This window comes from Budorcas taxicolor, chromosome 8, assembly GCF_023091745.1.
Source record: "Budorcas taxicolor isolate Tak-1 chromosome 8, Takin1.1, whole genome shotgun sequence".
NCBI classification, from domain to species: Eukaryota; Metazoa; Chordata; class Mammalia; order Artiodactyla; family Bovidae; genus Budorcas; species Budorcas taxicolor.
Genome location: NC_068917.1, coordinates 49,483,330 through 49,501,672, shown reverse-complemented (window position 1 = coordinate 49,501,672; position 18,343 = coordinate 49,483,330). Strand labels below are relative to the sequence as shown.

Genomic DNA, 18,343 nt, shown 5'->3' with positions numbered 1-18,343 from the left:
TTGACTGTGAGGGCTACTCCATTCCTTCTAAGGGATTCTTGCCTACAGTAGTAGATATAATAGTCATCTGAATTAAATTTGTCCATTCCTCTCCACTTTAGTTCACTGATTTCAAAGTGATGATATTTTCAATGCCATCTCTTGCTTGACCACATCCAATTTCTCTTGATTGATGGACCTAACATTCCAGGTCCTAATATTGTTCTTTAAAGCACTGGACTTTACTTTCACCAACAGACTCATCCACAATGGAGCCTCGTTTCCACTTTGGCCCAGTTCCTTCATTTTTTCTGGCACTATTAGTAATTGTCCTCCACACTTTTCCAATAGCATATTGGACACCTTCCAACCTCGAGGGCTCATCTTCTGGTGTCACGTCTTTTTGCCTTTTCATATTGTCCATGGGGTTCGTCAGTCAAGAATACTGGAGTAGTTTGCCGTTCCCTCCTCCAGTGGACCACATTTTGTCAGAACTCTTCACTCTGACTCATCTGTCTTTGGGTGGTCCTGCACTACATGACTCATAGCTTCATTGAGGTATGCAAGCCCCTTCACCATGTGAAGGCTGTGTCCTTCTAATGTATTGTTGAATATGGTTTGCTCGTCCTTTGTTGAGAATTTTTGTGTCTATATTCAGAACTGGTATTGGCCTGTAATTTTCTTTTTCTTTTTGTTGTATCTTTGTCCAGTTTTGGTGGCCTCATAGAATAAGTTTGGGAGTATTCCTTCCTCTGTAATTCTGGGCATCTATCAGAGGATAGATGTTACATCTTCTCTATGTTTGATGTAATTCACCTGTGACGACATCTGCTCTTGAACATTGTTGGGGGTTTTCAAATCACAGTTTCAATTTAAGTACTTGTGATTGGTCTGTTCATATTTTCTATTTATTACTGGTTCAGTCTTGGGAGATTGTACCTTTCTAAGAATTTTTCCATTTCTGCTAGGTTGTCTTTTTATTGGCATATAGTTGCTTTTATTGTTGTTCAGTTGCTATGTCATGTCTGACTCTTTGTGACCCCATGAACTGCAGCACCCTAGTGTTCCCTGTCTTTCACTATCTCCCTGAGTTTGTTGAAACTCATGTCCATTGAGTCAGTCATGCCATCCAACCATCTCATCCTCTCTCACCCTTCTCTTCTTGCCCTCAAACCTCCCCAGCATCTGTCTTTTACAGTGAGTTGGCTGTTTCTATAAGGTGGCCAAGGATTTGGAGCTTCAGCTTTAGCATCAGTCTTTCCAGTGAATAGTCAGGGTTGATTTCCTTTAGGAGTGACTGGTTTGATCTTGCAGTCCAGAGGACTCTCAAGAGTCTTCTCCAGCACCACAATTGGAAAACATTGATTCTTCAGTGCTCAGCTTTCTTTATGGTCCACCTCTCACATTCGTATGTGACTACCTGAAAAACCATAGTTTTGACTATACAAACCTTTGTTGGCTAAGTGTATCTCGACTTTTTAATACTCTCTCTAGGTGTGTCACAACTTTTCTTCCAAGGAGCAAAAGTCTGCAGTGATTTTGGAGCCCAAGAAAATAAAATCTGTCACTGTTTCCACTTTTCCCCCATCTATTTGTCATGAAATGATGGGACTGGATGCCATGATCTTTGTTTTTTGAATGTTGAATGTTTTTTTTTTTTTTTTTTGAAACAAAGATGAATATTTTTAATGATAAAAGATAAAATTCACAAAGAAGATAGACATCATAAACCATTAGACACCTAACAACAAAGAAACAAAGATACAGAAAGCAAAAATTGGAAGAAATAGAAAAGAAAAAAATACATAATCATATTGAGACATATTAACATTTCTCTGAGAATATATTTCTCTGAGTACAGAAAAAATAAGAACAGGAGCATCTTGAATGATGCCATTAATAATTTAAATATTTATATTTAATTAATTTAATCTTATATCTCACAGAAACATATTTAAAAATTTTATCTCATATGTTGTCATTAGATGTCCATAGGGTCTTCCCTGGTAGCTCAGATGGTAAAGCATCTGCCTACAATGCAGGAGACCCAGGTTCGATCCCTGGGTCAGGAAGATCCCTTGGAGAAGGGAATGGCAACCCACTCCAGTACTCCTGAATGGAAAATCCCATGGACTGAGGAGCCTGATAGACTACAGTCCATGGGGTCGCAAAGAGTCGGACACAACTGAGCGACTTCACTTCACTTCATAGGATATTTAGAAAAACTGGCATAAAGATAAGTAATACTAAATTTCAAAAAGAATTCTTTGTGTGTGATTCAGTCATATCTATATACATATAATACTTTTGAAATTATTTTCCATAATAGATTATTACAAGATATTGACTATAGTTCCCTGTTTTAGACAGTAAACCTTTGTTGTTCGTTGCACATCTATTTTTCTTAAATTAGAGATCTAGCATTCTATTCATACTAAGTCAAAAAGTAAAGTCAAAATGTCATAAATTTTTTAGTTTAGGCAAAAATTCATATTCTATACATGTTATACATGTTATATATATGTATAGAAAAGCCCCTCTAGTACTCTTAATAAAGGCTTGAGAAAGGATGTAAAAAGAGATGGAGAGATTGGAAAACATAAATGAAATGGGAGCATGGAATATGAAATAGAAAAAGTGAAAGTAGATAAAAGTAAAAGATCCTCATATAGTCCAGTTGTTTTTAAACATGGCTGCTGATTAGAAACATATCTGGCATTCTGGCAAAAAAGAAGCAAGCAATACCTGGGCATTTGTATAATTCAGAAAATTCCAAGATAATTCTGCTATCTGGATTTTAAAACTTGATTACAGGCTTTTCTATTAAATGGTAGTTTTGGTGACATAGAATTCTATTATTTTTCTGTTGACCAATCATGATACAATGGTACTGAGTAATACATAATCACAATAGTACAAGATGTTTATCAGTTTTCACAATTTATAGCCAGACAAAAAATTAAAGATAATTAACCATTGCAAGCCATAATGGGAGCATGAGTAACCTAACAGTATAAAATAATTACATACAATCTGGGGGGTCAAGCAGAGTGATGTGGTAAGTGAAAGTCATACATGCACACGTTCTCTGCTCAGCCAGTCTGTCTTTTGGTTGGTGCATTTAATCCATTTACATTTAAGGTAATTATCAATATGTGTGATCCTATTACCATCTTCTTAATTGTTTGGGGTTTATTTTCTGTAGGTAGGTCTTTTCTTTCTCTTGTTTCTTGCCTAGAGATGTTCCTTTAGCATTTGTTGTAAAGTTGGTTTGGTGGTGCTGTATTCTCTTAATTTTTGCTTGTCTGGAAAGCTTTATTTCTCCATTAAATCTAAAGGAGAATTTTTCTGGGTAGAGTATTCTTAGTTGTAGGTTCGTCCCTTTCATTACTTTAAATATATCATGCCATTCCCTTGTGGTCTGTCAAGTTTCTGTTGAGAAATCAGCTGGATAGCCTGATGGGACTTCCCTTGTATGTTGTCATTTTTCCCTTGTTGCTTTTAATATTTTATCTCTTTAATTTTTGTCAGTTTGATTACTATGTGTCTTGGTGTGTTCTTCCTTGAGTTTATCCTGCCTGGGACTCTGTGCCTGCTGGACTTGGTTGATTACTTCCTTTTCCATGTTAGGGAAGTTTTCAGCTAGTATGTCCTCAAATATTTTCTCAGGTCCCCTTTCTCTCTTCTCATGCTGGGACCTCTGTAATATGAAAGCTTGTGCATTTATTGTTGTCCCAGGGGTCTTTTAGGCTGTTTTCATTTCTTTTCATTCCTTTTCCTATGTTCTGTTCTGTGGCAGTGATTTCTACCATTCTGTCCTCCAGGTCATTTATCCATTGTTCTGACTCAGTTATTCTGGTATTGATTCCTTCTAGTGATTCATCTCTGTTTGTTCTTTAGTTCTTCTAGGTCTTTGGTAAACATTTCTTGCATCTTCTCAGTCTTTGTCTTCATTCTTTTTCTGAGATCCTGAATCATCTTCACTATCATTCTGAATTCTTTTTCTGAAAGGTTGCCTATCTCTAATTTAATTGTTTCTCTGGGGTTCTATTTTGTCCCTTCAACTGGAACATAACTTTCTGCTTTTTCATGCTGATTAACTTTCTGTAATTTTGTTTGTCACTGTGGGGTTGTGGTTGTTCTTGATTCTTCTGTCTGACATCTGATGGAGGAGGCTAAGAGGCTTGTGTGGGTTTCCCTGGTGGCTCAGCTGGTAAAGAATCCACCTGCAATGCACAAGACCCCGGTTCAATTCCGGGGTCAGGAAGATCCCCTGGAGAAGGGATAGGCTACCCACTCCAGTATTCTTGGGATTCCCTGGTGGCTGAGACAGTAAAGAATCCACCTGCAAGGTGAGAGACTTGGGTTTGATCCCTGGGTTGGGAAAATCCTCTTGAGAAGGGAAAGGTTACCGACTCCAGTATTCTGGCCTGGAGAATTCCATGGCTTACATAGTCCATGGGGTAGCAAAGAGTTGGACATGACTGAGTGACTTAAAATATAATGTAAGCTTCCTGATGGAAGGGAGTGGTGATGAGAAACACTGGGTCTTGCTCTGGTGGGCAGGGCCTTGCTCAGTAAAGCTTTAATCCAGTTGAGGAGGGTTGTGCTTTCTCCCTGGTAGTTTTTTGGCCTGAGGCGACCCAGCCCTCTGGTCTTCGGGGGCAATGGTTGGGTTACTGGAGACCTCCAAGAGGGTTTACACCAAAGGGGACCTTCCCAGACTGCTGTTGTCAGTCCCTCCTCCATCCCTGTGGTGAGCCCCTAGTGACCCAAGCCTCTACAGGGACCCTCCAACACTAGTAAACTAGTAGTTTTGGTTCAGTCTCTTGTAGAGTCACTGCTCCTTTCCTCTGAGCCTTGGTGTACACAAGGTTTTGTTTGTGTCCTCTAAGACTGGAGTCTCTGTTTCTCCCAGTTCTGTGGAAGCCTTGTAATCAAATCCGCTGGCCTTCAAGGTCAGATTCACTGTCACTTTGTTGCGTCCCCAGGCCCAGCAATCTTGATTCCAGTTTGTGTTTCATCTAGCCTGGCATTTTGCACATCTTCTGCATATAAATTAAATAAACAGGGTGACACTATACAGCCTTGATGTACTCTTTCCCCAGTTTTGAACCAGTCTCTTATTCCATGTCTGGTTCTAACTGTTGCTTCTTGACCTACATACAGGTTTCTCAGTGGGCAGGTAAGGTAGTCTAGTATTCCCATCTCTTTCAGAATTTTCCACAGTTTGTTGTGATGCACACAGTCAGAGGTTTGAGCATAGTCAATGAAGCAGAGTAGATGTTTTTTCTGGAATTCCCTTGTTCTGTGATCCAGCAGATGTTGGCAATTTGATCTCTGGTTTCTCTGCCTTTTCTAAATGCTATTTGTACATCTGGAAATTCTTGATTCATGTACTGCTAAATCCTAGGTTTTGAAGGATTTTAAGCAAAACCTTGCTAGCATGTGAAACAAGTGCAATTGTGTGGTAGTTTGAACATTCTTTGGCATTGCTCTTCTTTGGGATTAGAATGGAAACTGACCTTTTCCGGTCCAGTGGCCACTGCTGAGTTTTCCAAATTCGCTTACATGAGTGCAGCACTTTCACAGTTATCATTTTTTAGGATTAGAAATAGCTCAGCTGGAATTCCGTCACCTCCGCTAGCTTTGTTTGTACTAATGCTTCCTAAGGCCCACTCAACTTCACATTCCAGGATGTCTGGCTCTTGGTGAGTGACCACACCATCATTGTTGTCCTGGTCATTAAGATCTTTTTTTGTGTAATTCTTCTGTTCTTGCCACCTCTTCTTAATGTCTTCTGTGTCTGTTAGTTCTTTACCATTTGTGTCCTTTATTGTGCTCATCTTTGCATGAAATGTTCCCTTGGTATCTCTAATTTTCTCGAAGAGATCCCTCTGGTCTTTCCCATTGTATTGTTTTCCTCTATTTCTTTGGATTGTTCACTTATGGCTTTCTTATCTCTCCTTGCTATTCAGTTGGGTAGATCTTTTTCTTTCTCCTTTGCCTTTTGCTTCTCTTCTTTTTCTCAGGTATTTGTAAGGCTTCCTCAGGCAACCATTTTCCTTCTTGCATTTCTTTTTCTTGGGGACGGTTTCCATCACCACTTCCTGTAGAATGATATGAACCTCCGTCCATAGTTCTTCAGGCACTGTCTACCAGATATAGTCCCTTGAACCTTATTCGTCACCTCCACTATATAATCATATGGGATTTGATTTAGGTCATATCTGAATGGCCTAGTGGTTTTTCACTACTATCTTCAATTTAAGCCCGAAGTTTGCAGTAAGGAGCTGATGATCTGAGCCAGTCAGCTCCAGGTCTTGTTTTTGCTGATTATATAGAGCTTCTCCATCATAATCCATCTGATTTCTGTATTGACCATCTGGTGATGTCCACATGAAGAGTTATCTCGTGTTGTTGGAAAAGAGTGTTTGCTATCACCAGTGCATTCTCTTGGCAAAATTGTGTTAACCTTTTCCCTGTTTCATTTTGCACTCCACGGCCAAACTTGCCTCTTACTCCAGGTATCTCTTGACTTCCCACTTTTGCATTCCAGTCCCCTATGTTGAAAAAGACATCTTTTTTTTGGTGTTAATTTTAGGAGGTCTTTTATGTCTTCAGACAATCATTCAACTCCAGCTTCTTCAGCATTAGTTGTTGGGGCGTAGATTTGGATAATCATAGTGTGGAATGGTTTGCCTTAGAAACAAACCAAGATCATTCTGTCATTTTTGAGACTGCACCCAAGTACTACATTTTGGACTCTTTGGTTGACTGTGAGGGCTACTCCATTCCTTCTAAGGGATTCTTGCCCACAGTAGTAGATATAATGGTCATCTAAATTAAATTTGCTCATTCCCATCCATTTTAGTTCACTGATTCCTAAAACACTGTCTTGCTATCTCTTGCTTGACCACATCCAATTTCCCTTGATTGATGAACCTAACATTTCAGGTTCCTATGCAATACTGTTTTTTACAGCATCAGAGTTTACTTTCACCACCAGATACCCACAACTGGGCATTGTTTCTGCTTTGGCACAATCTCTTCATTCTTTCTAGAGCTGTTTCTCCGCTCTTCCCCAGTAGCATATTGGACACCTACCAACCTAGGGAGCTCATCTTTCAGTGTTGTATCTTTTTGCCTTTTCATATTGTTCGTGGAGTTCTCAAGGCAAGAATACTGGTTTGCCATTCTCTTCTCCAGTGGACCACATCTTGTCAAGCCCTGACTAGCAGGGATATCTGCTTCAGCTTCCACATAGCTGGATGACATGCCCGGTGCCCTAGTTGTCCCACTGCTGGTCCTCATTAAGTGTGTAAACCTTTACCAGCCATTCATTGGATGTTGGTCATTGTGCTGTCCTGGGGCAGGAGCCCTGCAGGGGTCATTGGGAAGGGGGTCCAGGTAAGGCTGGAGTTGATGGTGGATGATGCCCAGGAGCAGAGGGTGCCCCAGCTTTTCCACTGCCGTTGCCCACCCTGAGGTCAATCTGCTTGCCCAGGAGCGGAGGGCAGCCTGCGGTTATCCAGGTCATTAAGAACTTCTTTGTACAGTTAGTTCCAGAAAAACATCTATTTCTGCTTTATTGACTATGCCAAAGCCTTTGACTGTGTGGATCACAATAAACTGTGGAAAATTCTGAAAGAGATGGGAATACCAGACCACCTGACCTGCCTCGTAAGAAACCTGTATGCAGCTCAGGAAGCAACAGTTAGAACTGGACATGGAACAACAGACTGGTTCCAAATAGGAAAAGGAGTACGTCAAGGCTGTATATTGTCACCCTGCTTATTTAACTTATATGCAGAGTACATCATGAGAAACGCTGGACTGGAAGAAACACAAGCTGGAATCAAGATTGCCGGGAGAAATAACAGTAACCTCAGATATGCAAATGACACCACCCTTATGGCAGAAAGTGAAGAGGAACTAAAAAGCCTCTTGATGAAAGTGAAAGAGGAAAGCAAAAAAGTTGGCTTAAATCTCAACATTCAGAAAACTAAGATCATGGCATCTGGTCCCATCACTTCATGGGAAATAGATGGGGAAACAGTAGAAACAGTGTCAGACTTTATTTTTTGGGGCTCCAAAATCACTGCAGATGGTGAGTGCAGCCATGAAATTAAAAGACGCTTACTCCTTGGAAGAAAAGTTCTGACCAATCTAGATAGTATATTCAAAAGCAGAGACATTACTTTGCCAACAAAGGTCCATCTAGTCAAGGCTATGGTTTTCCCTGTGGTCATGTATGGATGTGAGAGTTGGGACTGTGAAAGAAGGCTGAGCGCCGAAGAATTGATGCTTTTGGACTGTGGTGTTGGAGAAGACTCTCGAGAGTCCCTTGGACTGCAAGGAGATCTAACCAGTCCATTCTGAGGGAGATCAACCCTGGGATTTCTTTGGAAGGAATGATGCTAAAGCTGAAGCTCCAGTACTTTGGACACCTCATGCGAAGAGTTGACTTATTGGAAAAGACTCTGATGCTGGGAGGGATTGGGGGCAGGAGGAGAAGGGGACGACAGAGGATGAGATGGCTGGATGGCATCACGGACTCGATGCACATGAGTCTGAGTGAACTCTGGGAGATGGTGATGGACAGGGAGGCCTGGCGTGCTGCGATTCATGGGCTCGCAGAGAGTCGGACACGACTGAGCGACTGAACTCTGTGTATTCTTGCCACCACCTGTTAATCTCTTCTGCTTCTGTTAGGTCCTTGCTGTCTTTTTCTTTATTGTGCCCATCTTTTCATGAAATGTTCCCTGGGTATCTCTAGTGTTTCTGAAGAGATCTCTAGTTTTGCCCATTCTATTGTTTTCCTCTATTTCTTTGCATTGATCACTGAGGAAGGCTTTCTTATCTCTCCTTGCTATTCTTTGGAACTCTGCATTCAGATGGGTATATCTTTCCCTTTCTCCTTTGCCTTTCACTTCTCTTTTCTTGGGTATTTGTAAGGACTCCTCAATCACTTTGCCCTGTATTTCTTTTCTTTGGGATAATTTTGGTCAGCACTTCCTGAATATTATGAACCTCTATCCATAGTTCTTTAGGCACTCTATCAGGTCTAATCCCTTGAATCTGTCACTTCCACTGTATAATCATAAGGGATTTGACTTAGGTCATACCCGAATGGCCTAGTGGTTTTCCCTACTTTCTTTAATTTGAGCCTGAAATTTTCAATAAGGAGCTGATGATCTGAGCCACCCACAGCCAGCTCCAGGTCTTGCTTTTTGCTGACTGTATAGAGCTACTCCATCTTTGGGTGCAAAGAATAGAAACAGCCTGATTTCAGTATTGACCGTCTGGTGATGTCCATGTGTAGAGTCGTCTCTTGCGTTGTTGGAAGAGGGTGTTATCTATGACCGGTGCGTTCTCTTAGCAAAACTGTTAGCCTTTGCCCTGCTTTACTTTGTACTCCATGGCCAAACTTGCCTGTTAATCCAGGTATCTCTTGACTTATTACTTTTGCACTCCTGTCCCCTATGATGAAAAGGACGTCTTTTATTTTTTTTGGGGGGGGGGGAGGATTCTATTTAGATAGTTGCTTTTAGTAGTCTCTTAATGTCTTTTGTATTTCTGCGATGTTGGTAATAACCTTTTTTAATTTCAGAATTCTACTGATTTGGACCCTTTTCTGTTTATTCTTGATAAGTCTGGCTAAAACTGTATCTTCTTTGGAAAAATGTCTATTCAGATCCTTCATCCACTTTTAAATAGGCAGACTTAAGCTATATGAGTTCTTTATACTTTGGATGTTAATCCTTTATCAGATATATTATTTGCAGATATTTTCTCCCATTCAGTAGGTTGCCTTTTCATTTTGTTACTGGTTTCCTTTCCTGTGCAGAAGCTTTTTAGTTTGTTGTCCAATCTGTTTACTTTTCCAATGTAATTTCTTAAACAGATTGCCCGTTCCCTGCTATATATTCTTAACTCTTTTGTCATAAATTAACTGATCACATACGTGTAGGTTTATTTCTGGGCTCTCATTTCTGTTCCATTGACCTGTGTAATTGTTTCTATGCCGATAGTTATATATATACACACACACACAATAATTTTGTAATGTTAAGTGGACCCTTACAACATCGGTTTGATCTGCATGGATTTACTTATACCTGAAATTCTCACTGAATACATACTACAGTACTACACAATCATTGAATCCTTGGGTATGGTACTGCAAATATGGAGGGCTGGCTGTTACATTATACACACAGATGACTGTGAGGAAGGTTGGTCCCCTTCAGTTCAGTTCAGTTCAGTTGCTCAGTCGTGTCCGACTCTTTGCGAGCCCATGAATCACAGCACGCCAGGCCTCCCTGTCCATCACAACTCCCGGAGTTCACTCAGACTCACGTCCATCGAGTCAGTGATGCCATCCAGCCATCTCATCCTCGGTTGTCCCCTTCTCCTCCTGCCCCCAATCCCTCCCAGCAACAGAGTCTTTTCCAATGAGTCAACTCTTCGCATGAGGTGTCCAAAGTACTGGAGCTTCAGCTTTAGCATCATTCCTTCCAAGGAAATCCCAGGGTTGATCTCCTTCAGAATGGACTGGTTGGATCTCCTTGCAGTCAAAGGGACCCTCAAGTCTTCTCCAACACCACAGTCCAAAAGCATCAATTCTTCGGCGCTCAGCCTTCTTCACAGGCCAACTCTCACATCCACACGTGACCACTGGAAAAACCATAGCCTTGACTAGACGGACCTTAGTCAGCAGGGTAATGTCTCTGCTCTTGTTGAAGGGCCACCTGTAGTTTGAAATGAGGGTGTGTGATGCCTCCAGCTTTCTCAAGAATGCTTTGGCTATTCAGTGTCTCTTTTGGTTCTATATGAATTTTAGAATTGTTGCTTCTACTTCTGTGAAAAATGCCATTAGAATTTTGTTAGGAATTGCACTGAATTAGATTGCTTTGGGTAGTTTGGACATTTTAACAAAATCTTCCCATTAGCAGAGAGTTATCTTTTTATTCAATTTCTTTCACTAATATCTTGTACTTTTCAATATACAGGCCTTTCACCTCCTTGGTTAATTCATTTCTAAGTATTTTATTCTTTTTTATATAACTGCAGAAGATTGTTATTAGCATATAAAAATGCAACATTTTTTGCATTGATCCTGTATCCTGAAACATTACTGAATTCATTTAAGTTTTTTTCTAGAGTCTTAAGGGCTTTCTGTATCATATCTTCTATAACTAGTGACAGTTTTAGTTTTTTCTTGCCAATTTGGATGTGCCTTTTATTCGTTTTTCTTGGTTAATTCATTAGGGCTTTCAGTACTCTATTGAATGTAAGTGGTGAAAGTAGGCATCCTTGTCTTGTTCCTGCTGTTCAGAGGAAAAGCTTTCAGCATTATACTGTTAAATATGATGTTAGTTCTGGGAGTGTCATATATGGCCTTTGTTATGTTGAGGTATGTTACTTCTGTCCCTACTTTTGAGTGTTTTATTATGAATTGATGTTGAAGTCTAGATGTCAGATATTTTCTTGCATCAAATGAGATGCATATGATTTATATTCTTCATTTTGTTAATTCTTGCATCCCTGGAATAAATCCCACTTGATCTTGGTGCATGTATGGCCCGCTTATTAGTATATTGTTGAATTTGGATTGCTAATATTTAGGTGAGGATTTTTACATTTGTGTTCACTAGGGATACTGGCCTGAAGATTTCTTGTGGCATCTTTGTCTGGTTTTGGTATCAGGATAATGCTGGCCCTGTAGACTGAGTTTGGAAGAGTTTCCTCTTTTTTTTTTAAATTTTGGAAGAGTTTGAAAAGGTTGGGTGTTAATTCTCCTTAGAATGTTTGGTTGAATTCACCAATGAAGCCACTTAATTCTGAACTTTGTTGGGGAGTTTCTGATTACCAAATACAGTCTCATTACCAATAATCAGTCTGTTCAGGTTTTTCACAACTGACTTGATAGGCTGTTATGTCTCTAGGAATTTGTCCATTTCTTCTAGATCATCTAATCTCTTGGCATATTATTCATATTGGTCTTTTATGATCCTTAGTATTTCTGTGGTACCTATTATAAAATATCTTCTTTCATTTCTGATTTTATTTATGAGTCCTCCTTTTTTTTCTTGCCTCAGGATGCGGTTTCCTTACCTAGTTTAGGCAAGCTTTGAGCCATTTATCTTCAAATAATTTCTCTGCCCATTTCTGTCTTCTGGGAGCCCTAAAATGTGAATGTTAGCCTTATTTTGATAGTTTCCCATAAAACACTTACCCTATCTTTTTTTCATTTTTTTTCCCTCTTGCTGCTCTGATTGGGTGAATTTCACTGCCTTGTCTTCGACTTGGTGATTAATTCTAGTCTCCTGCTGAACTTTTCAATTTCACAGTGTACTTTTCATATTCAGTTCAATTATTATTTTTCAGCTCTGTGACTCATATTTGATATTTTGTCTTCCAACTCTTCATTGAAAGTTTCACTGTATTCACTTATTCTACTCGTTTGGTGAGCATCTTCATAATCATTTCTTTGAACATAAATTACTTATCTCCATTTTATTAAGTTTGCCTCTGCCCCAACCCCTGGAGCTTTTATCTTATTGTTTATTCCTCTCTCTCTCCATTTCTTGACTCCCTGTGTTGGTTTCTTGCAGTAGATAAAACAATGACCTCTCTCAGTCTAAAAAGAATGGCTTTTTGTGGATGAAACTTGTTCAACCCTGCCCTAGCCTCTTGTTCACGCAAACTTTTGTGATTGTCCACACAGCCTATCATATTGTTAACAGCTCCTAGTAGTTGAGGGTGTGCCTAGGGAGGTTCTCATTACCTAGATTCAGGCTGATTAGAAGTCAGATCCTCAGGCAGCAACTTTTAAAAGTATGGACATGTATGCAGTCCTATGGGACTGCAAACGTAAACCTTGTTGGCCACCAGAATCAGGAAATTTGGAAGTGTGCCTGGGTGGCAGTCAAAAAAGTTGTGCCTCCAGACACATGTATAAGCTCTTTTCTGGGAAATACCAGCCATCTGGAGCAAGGCAGGAGTGCCAGGATGGCATCTGTAGCCTGTATGCCCTGAGAATAACTTTGGAGGCCTCAAAGTGTATGCCAGACCTGAAGCCTGCTTCTCAGGTCATAGCTCCAGGACAGATAGAAGCTACATCACAGAAAGACTAGGGTGAGAGGTTACTTCAGTCTGCTCTCTGTGGCCATGCTCTGCCTAGAACCATCTCTATGATAATCACAGTCCTGTGGGACCCAGGAATGTAAGCTCCCCCGGCCATCACAGCCAGGCAATCAAGGGGCATCCCCCGCTAGGCAGAAGCTGCCAAGAGTAAGGACTGGGTGGGAAAAAGAGGATACCAAACGTGTAAAGCTCCCCTCTGGGAGGCACTGGCACTCTAGAGCATGGCAAAGGGAGAGCCTGAAGATAGTACCTCTCTCCCAGACTTCTGCAAAATATTCAGACAGCCCCAGATGAGTGATTAATCGGAAGACTGTCCCTCAGGCTGCAGACATGATTTTTAATAGGCCCTCATTCTTCATAAAGACTGAGCTCCTGGGTCCAGTGCCTCTTGCTGTGCTCTGCAGATGGCAGCTATTTAAGAACTTTTTCTCCATTCACTACTGTTCATGGGACCCGTTGTCATAAGCCCCATGGTTACCAGAACCAGGGAGTGTGGAGGTGCCCACTGGCAGCAGCCACACAAATCAGAACACAGATTTTTCTGGTGACACTGATTGTTATAGTCCCAAGGGTCCAGGAATATAAGCTCTCCTGGCCTCCAGAGCTAGGTGGTCCAGAGGTGTCCTCTGGGCAGTAGCCAGCAAAACCAGGGCATGAGATGGGAACGCTCTTGTCCAGGAGATACTTGTACTCTGGGGCATGGGCATGAAAACAGCACTTGCCTGTTCTGTCCCCACCAACTAACTCCTACACGTGTATGTCAGAGTAGATGCCTTTTCTCAGGCAGACTGATGTTTCAGTTTAAGCAGGTGAGCCTCCTTCACTTTATGTCTGGGTGTGATCTGTTGCTTCTGAGCTGGGCCCTGGGCAGGAGAGAGTCTGAGCAGACTAGCCTTTGAAGAATCACTTCTCAGATCACTACAGTTTGGGTCTCAGGACACAAGCCTCAATGGTTATCAAAATCAGATGGGGGCTTCTCTTCCAGGTGCAAGTCTTAAGAGTTGGAGCACCTGATGTGGGGTTCAAACTCATTTCTCATCAAGAAGCTCTGGGTTTTCAGTTCTCTTCCAATTTGGGGCCCACTGGGGGTGGGGGTTATGGTGAGTTTGTTCCAGCCTCTCCTACCTGCTTGCTTGATGTGTGGTTGTCACTCAGCCAGTGATGAGGAATTTTCTATTATATAACTGTAGACACAGAGTGTCTGTGGTAAAAGGTAAGTTCAGGATCTTCAGGATGGGGTTTGACATCTTGAACTGGAATCACCACCCTGAACTAAGTTTCTTGACAGTGTAGGCTGTATTTTTTATTCTTCAAAATATACATCATTGTGTTTTGCCAGTGATATATATTAGTGGCTTAGGGATGATACTTTAGATGAGGGCAGTGGGGGGAGATACATAGAAGTCTTGAAGGCTGTGACAACTGGATTTTTATGACTGTGATGAAAGCCTACCAAGTCTTTTCTCTGAAAACACCGTCAGCAAACCACAGGGTGACTCTCTGGATCACGGCAGAGATGCCTCCTTGTCTCCACTATTCACCCTCTCCCTTTTGAGTAACACAGTGGCTGAAATGTAACTAAGTACACAGCCATATAGGTAAAGATGCCATATTCAAGGCTCTCTTCAGGCCATCTAAGGTTTCAACCTAAAAATATTTATACTTACCTTGTAATTGGTTTCTTTAGATGATTTAAATACTTTTCCTGGAATTTATGGCTTTATTTAGACTAAGATCGCCTTGCAGCGAGACAAGGGAATAAATTTTCTATCCTTTTGAACATAGACTTCCAAACAGTATTCTGTAAATGGTAGGCATTCAATAGACTTTTTAGCAAATCTGAAAACCAAAATGACTCTTACGAAGATTCAAAGTATATAAAAAACAGTGCTCATTTAAAAAGACATACGCTAAAAGAACATGAAAATACGCATTTATTACCAACAAAGTAGCACTTCCCACAAAGAGTTTTTTTCCAGTTACACCTGCAGATACATAGTAGCAGGACAAAATTACACCTTTTTTTGGGGGGGGGCCATGCTGCACAACTTGCAGGATCTTAGTTCCCCGACCAGGGACTGAACCTGGGCCCTTGGCAGTGAAAGCACGAAGTCCTAACCACTGGACCACCAGGAATTCCCCCAAATTACATTTTTTTAGACACTAAAGATTCATACTCCAAAGAAAATAAACACACGTCCAAAAGACAATTAGAAAGCAGCAAGAAATCTTTCCTTTTAATGCAAAAACCTTAGGCAAATCAATTAAGATTCTGTCATTACAAATAATTGCTTGTCACCTTTTAGGGTTTTATATATTTTATTCATCAAATAAGACTATTATATGAAGTTTTTACAATTTTTAATTAAAATCAACTTTTTCAGAAAATATGTGAAGTTTCAACTGGCTGAGTTATTGTGCAGGACTTACTATTTTATTAATGTTAAAATACATAATTTATTCTTCGCAGCTCAACTTTCAGTGTAAAACCAAGTATTTGTCCACTAGAGATACAAATGCTTATAAACAAGGTTTGGAATAATTATTGGCATATGTAAACTGAAAAAAATCTTCAAACTTTTTTCACATTGATGATCATTTTGTAGAAATAAGATGACTGGCACTTAGACAATAAATGAACTATACCAAGCACATATTAGTAAAGGTACTTTGATGGAAAACAAAGTATTTAACAACAAAACATTTGGCAACAACATTCATTTACTAACATGTTACCAACATTTTCAATGTTTACATGAGTTGTTTGCACTAGTAAAAATGTTATTTTAAAATATTTTCCTAGTACATGCATTAGACTTAATTTAAGAGGGGAAGGTTCTTTTAAATTTTTTATAAAGAGAAAAATAGCTTTTTAAAGAGAAAATGTCCAAGTAAGAGGATGAAGACTTTCATTACTTTTTGACTTAACAAGAATATAAATTTCAGTAGCTATTTAAGAACATATAAAACCCAAACTGAATGCAATTTTTCAATTTAGTCAAGCTACCAAGTCAAAAAAATAATTGTCATTACCTCTACAGATTCAATCCACCGTTTAAAGATATGTCCTTGCTCCAGTTCTTTATTTTACAAGATTTTAAAGAACAGAATGTTTTGGCACTGTTAATTAGTATAACTCAGAGATAAACAAATGATTTTCTAATCTGATTCTTCCATGCTCCAAGAACAGTTTAAATTAGATTTTCTAAGATACTGGGGTACGATCAACACTATAAATTAAAAGGACCTACATAAGCTTAAGGTCTAAAAATATTATGGTTTTAAACAAATCAATGCTTTTGCTCACTCTACGTAACACTGAGAAATTTTAAATATAAACTGTAGAAACCAGTATAAGAAATGTTAAGAAAAATTTTACTAAAAATAATTATAAAAATGCTGTAGAAATTTAAGATGTAAAAATTGACTTTAAATTAAAAAAAGAAAACAAAAATGATTAACCCTAAAAAGACCCACCCACATTTTATAGGGTTATTCTTTAAAAATTCTTGCCACTTTATTCTCTGTCAATCTTTTGGTTGCATTTTGCATCATCTAGTGGCCATCTTGTGGCATTTCAAAGAAGTCCTGCTCCCGGTACTTCTCCCTCCTTTGAGATACCAATACAATTACAGTATCAAGTTTCATAAAACTTTTCTTTTAAAGGTCCCTAAAATCCCATTTCCTAGTGGAGATAAGGTAATCTTTTTAATAGGAAGAAATGAATAGATTTGTCATAAATTATTACTATACATTAGACATTTCCATACCAAATTTTAAAAATTATAACACTGGGAGAAACTAGGACTTAAGCTGTAGAGTCATCTTTAGACTCTAAAAGTAGTTAAAATTACTTTGCAAGTAAAGCTCAGGGTTCCCATATCAACTAAACTTCTTGTAACTGATAATCCCTTCCACTGTAGTTCTGATTTGAGTAGCAAATACTGTAAAAGTGGGAACCCAGTCACTGTCAGAGTGCTAAGGACACAGTATTTAAATTTTACTATCAGATGATGTTCCACAGAAAGAAGTTATTATGGTCTCTCTTCATCAACCCATTTGTATCTAATAGCAGGTTTCAAAAGTAACTGATCCTTTAGTCTTAATGAATCTAACTTTTATTCAGTTGAGCCACAGTTACATATAGGATTTAACAGAAAAGTCCCAAAGTTCCTGCCCTTCACTTTCACTGAGAAGGCTGAGTGAATGTAATACGGCGCCGCCGCCTTTGGAAAGCCTTTAAATTCCATCTGTTTGGTTCCAGCATATGAGGACCATTGTAGACAAACAATACTGTCATCTTTTCAGAATAAGGAAGATTTTGAAGGAGCTGTGAAGTGTTAAAACAAACTGTCATAGAATGCTATATATTAAGCACAACTTTCTGAACTTGCATGTGTCGAGTCAAATATATTTTATTTGTAAAATTAATGAAACTCTTAATGAAGTTCTCAACTCAACATACACCCTGCCAGATGGTGATTTTTATTTGAATTACCATATCTGAAACCTGGCCTAAGGATTCGTCAACATATCTTGGGAGCCCTCTATATTCACAGGCCAATGGGATCACACTGCTTCCTAGGCTGACCCTGGAAAAGTATATCCTCCAGAACTTTCCTAGGATAATTTCACTCTCTTATCCACAAAACACCTTTCAAGCAACTTCTATAGTCCAGGTACTGTAATAGATTGGTAGCCTGAAAAGTGTATTAACAGGGTGGTTTGATTTATAGGCCAACTAACAGATCTAGCTATTCCACACAGTATCTGCTGGAATAAGAAAAGATTATACTATTTGATAAAAACTGAATTTAAGATAGGATCTCCAATGAAATTTCTTTTAAAAAATCTGATTACATTAATAAAAACATCTTTGATTGCTATATAGCAGTTTCATAATTGACCCATAGCACAAGAGGTAACAAAAGAAAATTTCCCACTGTAATGGTTCTGTAAAGGTAAGTCTGTTTTTTATGTGAACAGAAGATTTTGAGGATACTTAGGATTTCCTCTGAGCCAGGACAGAGCAAAACAGGCCTTTCTGAGGAAATGAGGAGGACCAGTGCTTTCTGGCATTTTTCAGTGCTAAGAGAGGAAATTCCCTAGAGGAAGAATAAATGCCAAAAAAGCAGAGGAACTCTCAGCTCTGGAACATAATGCTATGCCTACTACTTTCTTCCTCTAATGATAAGGTTTCTGATTAAGTATG

The 18,343-nt window shown here is 39.4% G+C and overlaps 2 protein-coding genes and 1 non-coding gene across 4 annotated transcripts in view; 2 read left to right on the top strand and 1 right to left on the bottom strand.

The window, feature by feature from the left end:
* The window catches only part of KLF9 (KLF transcription factor 9), a 101,210-nt gene that overhangs the window by 71,789 nt on the left and 11,078 nt on the right, over positions 1-18,343 (top strand). The window lies entirely within an intron of this gene.
* On the top strand, positions 1,980-2,052 carry TRNAC-ACA (transfer RNA cysteine (anticodon ACA)). Its single transcript has one exon. It is a non-coding gene; the product is annotated as a tRNA-Cys (tRNA).
* Positions 16,992-18,343, bottom strand: part of SMC5 (structural maintenance of chromosomes 5) — a 102,498-nt gene continuing 101,146 nt past the window's right edge. Inside the window, exon 25 of the mRNA XM_052644501.1 lies at positions 16,992-17,461. Within this exon, the coding sequence (XP_052500461.1) occupies positions 17,318-17,461 (144 nt within the window). The 3' untranslated portion in view covers positions 16,992-17,317. The remainder of the gene's footprint in view (positions 17,462-18,343) is intronic.